Raw genomic sequence first — 13448 nt, forward strand, 5'->3', positions numbered from 1 at the left:
ACCTCCAGGATAAGGAAGCTGGAGGTTCTTCACAAAAGGATTTGGTCCCCTGGGCGTTTGCTTATATGAGACCTTTGCAGAGGGTGTTGCTTTCCCGATGGGACCCGAAGTCCAAAGAGTTCCATTTACCCTTGCCCCTCATGGATCCCACCAGGACCAGTCTCTATTGGTGGTTAGTTCCTGATCACTTACAGCAGGGGATGGATCTAGAGAATCCCCAGTGGATGATTGTGACTATGGATGCCAGCCTCTCCAGTTGGGGGGCAGTCTGTCAGTCACGATCGGCACAGGAGCAATGGACGGCTCAGGAGTCCAAGTGGTCCATAAATTGGTTGGAGACTAGGGCGGTTCGTCTAACGTTGCGCAGTTTTCTCCCGCTTGTTCGGCATCAGTCGGTGAGGGTTCTATCCGACAATGCGACGACTGTGGCGTACATCAATAGACAAGGAGAAATAAAGAGTCGTAGGCGGACAAGTTGATGGTCTGGGCGGAGCGCCATCTGGTCCGGTTAGTGGCATCTCACATAGCCGGAGTGGACAATGTTCAGGCAGATTTTCTCAGTCGCCAGCAGCTAGTCCCCAGAGAGTGGGAACTGTCCGAGGAAGTAATGCGGCTCTTGAATCGTCTGTGGCGAATGCTCCATCTGGATTTGATGGCTACTCGTCTGAACACAAAGGCAGCTTGTTTCTTCAGTCGCAGGAGGGAGCATGGGGCGGAAGGGGTAGATGCATTGGTCCTTCCATGGCCCCACGACGTACTACTCTCTGTTTCCTCCTTGGCCGTTAGTGGGAAAAGTCTTGAGGCGAATGGAGTCCCACCGGGGGCCGGTGATTCTCGTAGCTTTGGAATGGCCACTGAGGCCATGGTTTGCAGATCCGATCAACCTAGCGGTCGACGGTCCCTTGCGTCTCGGTCACCTTCCGAATTTACTTCATCAGGATCCACTATTTTTCGATCAGACGGCTTGCTTTTGTCTAGTGGCTTGGCTTATGAGAGGCTGTCAGTGAGTTTGGAAAACAGATGCTCGTAAAATTGAGTTTTGGTTTTCTGAACCCGGAGACAGCCACCTCTCCTGGGTTTCCACTGCTAAGCAGGCGCTAGGGACACAGTATTGTCCCTAGTGCCTCCTTTTTAGTGTGACCCCTCATTTAAATATGGTATTGCACACTCAGGAGAGGTGGCTGGATGCACATTGGGAGAGTAGGCGCTCAACACTGAGTGCCTGTTTTCCCGCGCACTTTACAGAATCAGCCTGAGTGTGAGTAATTGTGCAGCCTTTGGATGAATGTCCCCACAGGCAATTTCATATTGAGATCTTAAGCACAAATTCCATTTATTTTTCTTATCGGAGGGAAGGAGTTCAGAAACACCAGTTCCTAGTAAAAGGTCAAAATCTCTGCAGTGCCCAAGCCATACATGCTCGGCTTCAGGCTTTGGGTAAAAGAAAAAAAACCAGTTCGAAGCATTCCCAAAACAATTACTGTACCAGCATACCATTAGCATATCAACTTTTGGCACTGAATTCTTGAAGCTGTCTACATTGGCTGTATTGGTGCCGAACCAACAACTTCTTGGTGCAAAGATTCAAAATAGAAGGTTCTTGAAGGAAAATGCACTCCTCCCATCTTGGTGCAGTTCCTCAACCACCTGTAACAGAAAGTGTCTGAAGTTTGTCTATTTATTTATTTATTTATTTAAGAATTTTTTATATACCGGGGCACGTTAAAAACGTTAAAAACATCACCTCGGTCTATAATTACATAAAAAGCACACCATTCACTCATCCACCTCCTTCTCTAGTGGAACCCATTTTGGAGATCTTGTCTGACCAATTAGACTCACAGTCTACTATTCCTCCTTTCCAGAAGGTCGAATAACATCCTTAGCTCCATCTCCTCAAGCGATAAGGCTCTTCCCATTCCACTTTCTGAATCTGGAAATAATTCTTGTTCAGCTTATGACTCACTCTTTTTATTCCATGGAGAAATCAGTGAGATTGCCTTTGGTTAGAAGACATGACATACCCTGCCTTCCTGCAGAAAATGGCCGCTGCAGTTCCCTTTAAGTTAGATGAAGAAGTAAACTTCCTGGGATTCTAAAATATATTCAGGCACCTAAACAGTCCATTACTGGTCCGGACCACTTCCGTGTAAAATATGGAAGACCCCCTTTCCTGCTCTTCCATTCGCCAGGAAATTAGACTCTAAGGGGTAGATTTTCAAACCGCGCGAATAGGCGTACTTTTGCTGGCGCATCAGGCGCAAGCAAAAGTACGCGGGATTTTAGTAGATACGCGCGTAGCCGCTAAAATCCTGGATCGGCGCGCGCAAGGCTATCAATTCCGTATAGCTGGCACGCGCCGAGCCGCGCAGCCTACCCCCGTTCCCTCCGAGGCCGCTCCGAAATCGGAGCAGCCTCGGAGGGAACTTTCTTTTGCCCTCCCCTCACCTTCCCCTCCCTTCCCCTACCTAACCCACCCGCCCGGCCCTGTCTAAACCCCCCCCCTTACCTTTGTCGGGGGATTTACGCCTCCCGGAGGGAGACGTAAATCCCCGCGCGCCAGCAGGCCGCTAGTGCGCCGGGACGCGACCTGGGGGCGGGTCCGGAGGGCGCGGCCACGCCCCCGGACTGCCCCGGGCCGTAGCCATGCCCCCGGGCCCGCCCCCGGAACGCTCCCGACACGCCCTGAAAATGCCGCGCGGTTCGGGCCCGCCCCCCCGACATGCCCTCGACACGCCCCCCCTCAGAAAACCCCGGGACTTATGCGAGTCCCGGGGCTCTGCGCGCGCCGGTAGGCCTATGTAAAATAGGCTCACCGGCGCGCAGGGCCCTGCTCGCCTAAATCCGCCCGGATTTGGGCGGATTTAGGCGAGCAGGGCTCTTAAAATCCGCCCCTAAGTATAACGTTAAATGTTGTCTAGGCCTTGACAAGCTACAGCTACCTTATGAATTAATAGTCGTGGAATCTGCCATAAAACCACATTCCAATCCTCAAGGTAAGGATGCCACATTACAGTGGGATGTTTTAAGTCCCAAGGGTTCAATATCTAATTTATATCTTCTGGGGCTTCTTCGGCTAAGCATTCACTCCCACGCTGACTCTTAATCCCTGGGGGGAAGTTCTCGCTTATCGCGCAGACGATGTGTGTGCTGTAATTTAGGTGCTTCCCATGTGGTGAGAGGCTTTAATGACCCGGACAGGACCAGGTCTAGGAGTTAAAATAAAGTTTACTGATTAATAAAGTTAAACAAAGTCCTTTTGTCCAAATTGATGTGTGCATGTGACTGTAGTTACAGGGTTTCTTTCTGTGTAGGTAGGTGTCCTGATTACAGACCTCTGGTAGAGCCCCTGGTGATTTTATATGCGCTTTATGGAGCAATAGGTTCAGGAACCGACGAGAGAGGGAGCAATTTTAGATCTAATTCTCAGTGGAGCACAGGACTTTGTGAGAGAGGTAACTGTGGTGCTTGGCAATAGTGATCATAATATGATCAAATTTGATTTAATGACTGGAAGAGGAACAGTGTGCAAATCCACAGGTCTCGTGCTAAACTTTCAAAAGGGAAACTTTGATAAAATGAGAAAAATTGTTAGAAAAAAACTGAAAGGAGCAGCTACAAAAGTAAAAAATGTCCAAGAGGCGTGGTCATTGTTAAAAAATACCATTCTAGAAGCACAGTCCAGATATATTCCACACATTAAGAAAGGTGGAAAGAAGGCAAAACGATTACCGGCATGGTTAAAAGGGGAGGTGAAAGAAGCTATTTTAGCCAAAAGATCTTCATTCAAAAATTGGAAGAAGGATCCAACAGAAGAAAATAGGATAAAGCATAAACATTGGCAAGTTAAATGTAAAACATTGATAAGACAGGCTAAGAGAGAATTTGAAAAGAAGTTGGCTGTAGAGGCAAAAACTCACAGTAAAAACTTTTTTAAATATATCCGAAGCAGAAAGCCTGTGAGGGAGTTAGTTGGACCGTTAGATGATCGAGGGGTTAAAGGGGCACTTAGAGAAGATAAGGCCATCATGGAAAGATTCAATGATTTCTTTGCTTCGGTGTTTACTGAAGAGGATGTTGGGGAGGTACCCGTAATGGAGAAGGTTTTCATGGGTAATGATTCAGATGGACTGAATCAAATCACGGTGAACCTAGAAGATGTGGTAGGGCTGATTGACAAACTGAAGAGTAGTCAATCACCCGGACCGGATGGTATACACCCCAGGGTTCTGAAGGAACTAAAAAATGAAATTTCAGACCTATTAGTAAAAATTTGTAACTTATCATTAAAATCATCCATTGTACCTGAAGACTGGAGGATAGCAAATGTAACCCCAATATTTAAAAAGGGCTCCAGGGGTGATCCGGGAAACTACAGACCGGTTAGCCTGACTTCAGTGCCAGGAAAAATAGTGGAAAGTGTTCTAAACATCAAAATCACAGAACATATAGAAAGACATGGTTTAATGGAACAAAGTCAGTATGGCTCTACCCAGGGCAAGTCTTGCCTCACAAATCTGCTTCACTTTTTTGAAGGAGTTAATAAACATTTATTTATTTTATTTATTTAATTCTTTTATATACCGACCTTCATGACGGGTGTCATATCAAATCGGTTTACATGGAACGAAGGGGAAAACATTCTTATCAACCGATTAACAATAAAATAATCAGAGAAGGTAAAAAGTTACATATAACAAGGAGATCAAACTTGGGAATTGAAGAAAGAAGGACAGAGAGATAGCAAAACCCTTTAATCACAATGGTTATGTAAGTTGTAAGGAAGGCTTGAGATGTAGAGTATCTAAAGTGAAAAGATTAAGGGAAAGCTTGGCTAAATAGCCAGGTTTTAAGTTTTTTTCGAAATGTTTGCAGACAGGGTTCCTGCCTGAGCTCCATGTGGATAAAGGTGAACCGGTAGATATAGTATACTTGGATTTTCAGAAGGCGTTTGACAAATTTCCTCATGAGAGGCTTCTAGGAAAAGTAAAAAGTCATGGGATAGGTGGCGATGTCCTTTCATGGATTGCAAACTGGCTAAAAGACAGGAAACAGAGAGTAGGATTAAATGGACAATTTTCTCAGTGGAAGGGAGTGGGCAGTGGAGTGCCTCAGGGATCTGTATTGGGACCCTTACTTTTCAATATATTTAAAATGATCTGGAAAGAAATACGACGAGTGAGATAATCAAATTTGCAGATGACACAAAATTGTTCAGAGTAGTTAAATCACAAGCAGATTGTGATAAATTGCAGGACGACCTTGTGAGACTGGAAAATTGGGCATCCAAATGGCAGATGAAATTTAATGTGGATAAGTGCAAGGTGATGCATATAGGGAAAAATAACTCATGCTATAATTACACAATGTTGGGTTCCATATTAGGTGCTACAACCCAAGAAAGAGATCTAGGTGTCATAGTGGATAACACATTGAAATCATCGGTTCAGTGTGCTGCGGCAGTTAAAAAAGCAAACAGAATGTTGGGAATTATTAGAAAGGGAATGGTGAATAAAACGGAAAATGTCATAATGCCTCTGTATCGCTCCATGGTGAGACCGCACCTTGAATACTGTGTACAATTCTGGTCGCCGCATCTCAAAAAAGATATAATTGCGATGGAGAAGGTATAGAGAAGGGCTACCAAAATGATAAGGGGAATGGAACAACTCCCCTATGAGGAAAGACTAAAGAGGTTAGGACTTTTCAGCTTGGAGAAGAGACGACTGAGGGGGGATATGATAGAGGTGTTTAAAATCATGAGAGTTCTAGAACGGGTAGATGTGAATCGGTTATTTACTCTTTCGGATAGTAGAAAGACTAGGGGGCACTCCATGAAGTTAGCATGGGGCACATTTAAAACTAATCGGAGAAAGTTCTTTTTTACTCAACGCACATTTAAACTCTGGAATTTGTTGCCAGAGGATGTGGTTAGTGTAGCTGTGTTTAAAAAAGGATTGGATAAGTTCTTGGAGGAGAAGTCCATTACCTGCTATTAAGTTCACTTAGAGAATAGCCACTGCCATTAGCAATGGTTACATGGAATAGACTTTGTTTTTGGGTAATTGCCAGGTTCTTATGGCCTGGATTGGCCACTGTTGGAAACAGGATGCTGGGCTTGATGGACCCTTGCTCTGACCCAATATGGCAAATCTTATGTACTTATGACTTTTATTAGAGTAAAATGGTTCAATACAGGAAGCAAACAACAAAGATACATAATGCAGACTCTACAAAATACAGCGACTCAAAAGAAGAGCCCCTTAATTTCCAATAAATCCGTAAGATTTGAATGAAAGAGAAGTATGTGCAGACTATCTCATAAGAGCTTCACATGGTGGTTTTGAGACAGCTCCCAGGTCTGCTGGTAGACAGACTGAGTTGGGTCGTGAAACCCCACGCATGGTCCCGAGGGCGAGTTGAGTGTGTTTTGAACTGGTTTTTAATCTGACAGATGAGGGAGCACAGCGCACATGATAAGAAAGCAAGCTGGAAAGCACCGGTCAAGATTTAGCAATGGAGGAGAAGGCCATGGAGAGGCCTGTCTGCTAGGCAGTGTTTGGGAAGGGGGGTGTATGGGAAATGAGAGAGGAGAGAGAGAGGTGCTGAAGAGTGAATGCATTTGTAGGCGAGGACAAACATTCTGAATTGTATGTGGAAGCGGATGAGGAGCCTAGAGAGGGTTATGTGAGTGTAACAGTCTCGGCGGTAGGTAGGTTGCAGAGCTGACCTAGGGACAGCAGTTCCATGAGGAGCAGCTTGCAGTAGTCTTTGTGGGAGGTGATGAGAAAGCAGATGATGGTTCTTGTAGCGTGTTAAGTGTGTTATATGTAACGCTCCTAAGCAGATCCATGAGGAGCAGCTTGCAGTGGTCTATGTGGGAGGTGATGAGAAAGCAGATGATGGTTCTTGTAGCGTGTTAAGCGTGTTATATGTAACACTCCTAAGCAGATCCATGAGGAGCAGCTTGCAGTAGTCTATGTGGGAGGTGATGAGAAAGCAGATGATGGTTCTTGTAGCGTGTTAAGCGTGCTATATGTAACGCTCCTAAGCAGATCCATGAGGAGCAGCTTGCAGTAGTCTTTGTGTGGGAGGTGATGAGAAAGCAGATGATGGTTCTTGTAGCATGTTAAGGCAGGAAGGGATTTCGGAGAGGTTGTAAACCAAAGAGCTGCTCTTTTTGGCACTGATGTGGTTGTGGATAGTGAAGGAAAGGAAGGAGTCCCCAAGGATGTGAGCCGAGGGGACCAGCAGGGTAGTTGTGATGTTCACAGGGACTGAGAGAGGGGGGATAGCAGAAGCAGGTTTTGTGGGGAAAATGAGTTCATTTTTGGTCAGATTGAAACATCCAGGCAGCAGTGTCCAGCCAGCAGAGTGAGATTTGCAAGTGTACTCTGGGGAGAGGTGGATCTGGGAGTCATCTGCTTGTAGATGGTACTGGAAGCCATGCGAGGAGATCAGATTGCCAAGACAGAGGGTGTAGAGAGAGGAGCGAGCCCTGAGGCGAGAAGCAGTGGAAGAGGGTCCTCCAGAAGAGATTGAAAGTGAACTAACACAGAACTGAACGAATGATCTGACCTGTTCATCTGGAGTCGTGATAATCTCTGACAGACGCAGGCCACTTCTACCTACAATTTTGTATCCTTCCATGTATTGCCTCAGCCCCCAAGATATCTAAAGCCCTCTTCTATGCCTGTTCTTCCTTTCCCATGCACAGGTGATAGTTGTGAAAATGCCTCTGTCCTCTTGCTGCCTGTCAGGCTCCTCTTGTTTTTTTAACCTCCTTTTATGATGCGGACTTGGCTCTTAGCAAGGTCATAGGACATCAGCCTCTCCTTCCCCTCCTTGTATGTCAGCAGCCCTAACAATGCAGTTTGTATTCTGGCAGGCTGAGGGTCATTTACTTTCTCTTTAAATCTGCCCCCAAGTTGGTTCTTCTGATGGGAGACTCTGTCGTTAGAGTAACTCTGCTCCTGTTTTGGGATCGTCTGTAATTAGACTCAGGTTCCCTTTTATAGTGCATCTCTTCCTTCAGCTCTGTGGCCACCCCAGATACTTGTGTGTTCCTATCTTCTGCTTATGCCGTGAAAGTGTGGTTCATGTGAGACAGGCCTTATCCTCCCAGAACCCACCAGCATCTATTTCCTCCTGGTCCTGTGCATCTTGTACAAAGCATGGGGCTGGGTTTGCGGGAATGATTTTCACCCATATGTGTGAAACAAGACTGAATAAGAGAGACAGAGGTAATATAAGAGTTTAAAACCATTGACGTATGGGGCTTTGTTTTCAGGTGAGATGGTGCGTCAGGCTCGCATTCTCGCCCAGGCAACCTCTGACCTTGTCAATGCCATCAAAGCTGATGCTGAGGGAGAGACGGACCTGGAGAACTCACGCAAGCTCCTCAGTGCTGCAAAGATTCTGGCTGATGCCACAGCTAAGATGGTGGAAGCAGCAAAGGTAAAAGAGCTCAGCATAGCCGGCATAATGAGCTCCAGGTGCAGTGAGGCACAAGGGAGTCTGCCAGACGATGCAAAGGGGTCCTCTAGGAGAGCAGTCTGCAGGAAAGGGGAAGTAGGGGAGGGGAGGACAGGCAGAGGGGAGGCCATGAGGGAAGGGAAAGTAGAACAGTGAGCAGAGGAGAGCCTGCAGGGGAAGGGAGAGTAGAACTGTAGATGGAAGGGAGCTTATAGGGCAGGGGGAGTTGGACTGGCTATAGAGGGTTGGGGAGAGGGCTTTTGAAGGTGGGTATCTGGCAGGCTTTCATTATATGGGTTTTTGTTGAACTACCCTATCCCATAGAGAGAGAGAATAGGTTTTCACTGCTCTGCTTGTGGTGTGTCAGGGTGCCGCAGCCCATCCAGACAGTGAGGAGCAACAGCAGAAGCTGAGAGAAGCAGCTGAGGGTCTGCGCATGGCCACCAACGCAGCAGCACAGAATGCCATCAAGAAGAAGCTGGTCCACAAGCTGGAGGTGAGGTGTCAGCTGCCGTGTCTATTCTGCCTTTCTCACCTGCTGTTACTCCAGTCCCATTTCCATCAGTCCTCTACTACTTCTTCCCTAATCCTCTGCTGCTCCAGTCCCATCAGTTCCCTACTATTTCACTTCACCCCCATCCACCTAACCTGCTTCTCTGCTCCCATCACTCCCCTTCCCTTCTGCTTCCCTCCTGTCTCCTCTCCCATTATCCTATTGTCCCAATTCTACTGTACTGGCACCATCCACTGCTCTGGTACGCTCAGTCCCCTCACCCACTCCTATCCACTGCTGCACTCCTGTTTCCCTTCCCTAGGGGTAAATGATGGGACAGGAGGGGCAGATCCCTCCTGATACTGTCTTTGGGATGGAGGGAGAGGGGGGTGAGTGATGAGACAAGAATGGTGGGATTTTATCCCTGGAGGTGAGTGATATGGTGGTAGCAGAAAATCAGTTCCTAATATTGTCCCTAGTTGTTGCATGATGGAGCAGAAGGAAGTGGATCACTCCTGCTCCTGTTCGTACCCCAGATCAGTCCAGACAAGTGGGTTTTGCATCCCTACCAGCGGAGGCAGAGAACCAAAGAGTTTGAGGTACTGCTACAAAACCGAGAGCGCCACCTGCAGTCCCTCACTATTTCTCTGTCTCCAGCAGAGAGTAAAGGTGCAAAACCTGCATTCTGGAGTTTAGTTTAAAAAAATAATAAATAAAGGAGAGAAATAACTTTTAAGAAGGTTTAGCAAAGCGGAGATGTTTAGGTTCCTTCGTGTTCCATCCCTCAGGTTGAGCTGGGCAAGCGGGAGGTTGGCAATCCCTGGGCAGCTTGACCCGCAGCGGTTCCAGGGAGCTGATAGCCAGAAGTCCTGATTCCCTCTGTGTCCATGAAGGTTTATTCCCAGATTCCTGCAGCAGGAATTATCCTTAAGGGGCTTTTGTTGTTTTTTTCCTGCTGTGGTGTGTTCCTGGATGGCTGTGCTGCTCTAATGTTCCTGCCATGGCTTCTTATAGTTCGGGTATTACAACGCGTAGAGAAGCTTCTGGTCCCCACATCTCAAAAAAGATATAGTTGCACTGGAGAAAGTACAAAGAAGAGTGACCAAAATGATAAAGGAGGTGGAACGGCTTCCCTTTGAGGAAAAGCTAAGGAGGTTAGGGCTGTTTAGTTTGGAAAAGAGACGACTTAGAGGGGATATGATAGATGTCTACAAAATCATGAAAAGACTTGAACGGGTAAATGTGAATCGGTTATTTACTCTTTTGGATAATACAAGGACTAGGAGGCACTCCATGAAGTTAGCAAGTAGCTCATTTAAAACAAAGGGAGAAAATTATTTTTCACTCAATGGATAATTAAGCTCTGGAATTCTTTGCCAGAGGATGTGGTTACGGAAGTTAGTGTAGCTGGGTTTAAAAAAAGTTTTGAAAAGTTCCTAGAGAAGATGGCCATAAACTGCTATTAATCAATAAGGATTAGTAGCATGGGATCTTTTCATTTAAAATTTGGGATCCTGCCAGGTACTTGTGATTTGGATTGGCCACTGTTGGAAACAGGATGCTGGGCTTGATGGACCTTGGTTTGACCCAGTATGGCATGTTCTTATGTTATTATCATTAACAAAACTGACACACAAGCTGCAAAAATGGCAACTTTAGACTCAACTATTCCTTCAGTTTATTTATTTATTTAAGTCTTTTCTATACCGTCGTTTAGTAGTTTCCGTCACAACGGTTTACAATAGGCACAAACAAATAATGATGCTGAAACGTTACTTTACACAAGTGCCATATCGGTCCGGTACATAGTTTTTTTAAAATAAGATAAATGTAGTGTGATAAGATACTGTACAGTGTTTTTTTTTCAGAATTAAAAGCAATGCTAACTTTATCAGTGTCACTTTATCTTATAGTGATGGATGATCAGATAAAGTAATATAAAAAATAAATAAATTTAGCCTGCTTCACCGGCTTCACTATTCACCTACTCTCTTTGATAGGCCTTCTTAAATAACCAGGTTTTTAGGTTTTTTCGAAAGGATTTGTTGTCACTTTGTAACCTTAATTCTAAAGGCATGGTGTTCCATAGTATGGGTCCTGCCAGCAATAGAGCTCTTTCTCTTACTTATTGTCTCATATGATTATTTACTTGTTTTATATACACCGTCATTCCAAAAGAAGATCACAATGATTTACAAACTCAGCATCCATATTCTTGGTCAACATTCACATATTGTGTCAAATTCATATTCTAGGTCATCAAATACATATTCTGGTTCATATTCTAGGTCAACACAACAGCTAATCAATAATCTAGTTCATATTCATACATTTTCTAGGTAGTTTATGTTCATGTTTATACATTTGTTAGGTCAAGACAACTTCAAATAAAAATTCAAATTCTGCTAACAATATGTTTTACATCGTTCATTGTTTATAGCTCGCTCCTCTAACATAACTTCAACGCCAGTACCAGAGATAATCAGCATATTGGTATTTTATGTTAAGTCGTATGCATTTCTAAAAAACCATGTTTTCAGTTCACGCTTGAAACTTTCTTTCTGTTATTTGGCATAATGACTCTGGAAGAAAGTTCCACAACTCGGGGACCACTATGGAGAACATTCGGTCTCTTATTTGCATTGGGTGTGTGTTCCGAGTAGAAGGCACCATTAGAAGTCCTTGATTTGCGATCTTAGTACTCTCTGTGGTATGTAATGTTGAAGTGTCACTCCTAATAAGCATGGATTAATATTGCTGATGATACTGAAAATTAGGTTAATACTTTATAGGGAATTCTGGATTGTACAGGAAGCCAGTGCTATCAGTGACGGGGTGATGTGGTCAAATTTACCTGTTCATGGAAAGTGGAAGGAGAGACTCAGCCATATTGATAACTTCAATGTATGACTCAAATCCTGGTGTAAGGCATAAAGTTTTGGATATATTGGGGGCTGGGGCCTTGTATGGAAAAGTAAAAGGCTCTTTGTCAAAGACGGCTTACATCTGTCTGTGGCAGGAAAAGGATCCTAAGAAATAAATTCAAATCCTATCTAATAAGGCATTTAAACTCGATGCCGGGGGTGGCAGAAGGAAATTAGAATGTCACCCCCCATATACAAATGTTATGGAAAAGGGTGAAGTGGATAACAAAAGTCAGCTAAATAAGTCACAAAAGGAGTCCAGGAAAAGCAGTAACCTGAATGAGACAAGCTGGAAAGCTATGTGCACAAATGCTCATAGTTTGGGCAATAAAATCCCAGATTTGCAAGCCCTAATGGTGGAGGCGGTCTTGGACGTTGTTGCTGTCAAGGAGACGTGGTTCATGGAATCTCATGATTGGGATACGGTAATACCGGGCTATAACTTGTTAAGGAAGGACAGAGAGGACAGAAAAGGGGGAGGAGTGGCTCTTTATGTCAGAAACAATATCCAAGCATCTGAGCTGCAAGGAAGATGGGGCAAAGAAGAAGCACTATGGGCCAACCTCAAAAGATGATGGGGCATCCATTTTTACTGGAGTGGTTTACAGGCCTCCAAATCAAATGGAAGAGCTTGACAAGGCAAGGTGTTTCTGGCAGAGGATCATCTGCGGAAGTTGCAAGAACAGATTCATGCTCTCCTGTGGAGCCAGCAGCCCTCAGTGTGGCATCATCTGCACGTCCTGGGCTCCATGGCTTCCACCTTGGATTTGGTGCCCTGAGCGTTTGCTTACTTGCGACCATTACAACGTGCGCTCTTGTCGCGCTGGAGTCCGGTGTCAGAACAGTTCCATCTCCCAATGCCGCTCCTTCCCGAGTCCAGACTCAGTCTATCGTGGTGGCTATTGCGTGACAATCTGGAATGGGGAGTGGACTTAGATCCTCCAGATTGGATAATAATCTCCACCGATGCCAGTCTGTCTGGCTGGGGAGCAGTGTGTGCAGACAGAACCGCCCAAGGGCTCTCGTCTCCGACGAAGGGGTCCTGGTCCATCAATCGGCTCGAGACGAGAGCCGTACGGCTGGCCTTATAGGCGTTTCTCCCCTGATACGGAACAGAATGGTTCGCATGTTCTCCAACAATGCAACGACGGTAGCTTACATCAACCGCCAAGGGGCACAAGAAGTCTCGCGGTTGTGCTCGAGGCGCGCCCCCTGTTCGCCTGGGTGGAGCGCCATCTCCAGGGAATTGCAGCTTCTCACGTCGTGGGAGTGGAGAGCATGCAGGCCTATTTTCTCAGCAACAACAGCTCGATCCCGGGGAATGGGAACTGTCTCGCGACGTGTGGAACCTCATTTGCGCCCGGTGGGGTGTGCCGCAGTTGGATCTGATGGCAACCAGGGCGAACGCGAAGACGGACAGATTTTTCAGCCATCTGCGAGAGCAGGGCTCGGTGGGTCTCAACGCACTGGTGTATTCCTGGCCTACTGGAATTCTTCGTGGCCCCTCATCGGTCGACTTCTTCATCGCATCAAACTCCATCCCGGCAGGGTGGTTC

General features: G+C 45.9%; 1 protein-coding gene across 1 annotated transcript in view; it reads left to right on the forward strand.

The window, feature by feature from the left end:
- Positions 1-13448, forward strand: part of LOC115079620 (talin-1-like) — a 480705-nt gene that overhangs the window by 211498 nt on the left and 255759 nt on the right. Inside the window, 2 exon segments of the mRNA XM_029583330.1 lie at positions 8291-8457; positions 8843-8971. Of these exon segments, the coding sequence (XP_029439190.1) occupies positions 8291-8457; positions 8843-8971 (296 nt within the window).

This window comes from Rhinatrema bivittatum, chromosome 1 (genome assembly GCF_901001135.1).
Source record: "Rhinatrema bivittatum chromosome 1, aRhiBiv1.1, whole genome shotgun sequence".
NCBI lineage: Eukaryota > Metazoa > Chordata > Amphibia > Gymnophiona > Rhinatrematidae > Rhinatrema > Rhinatrema bivittatum.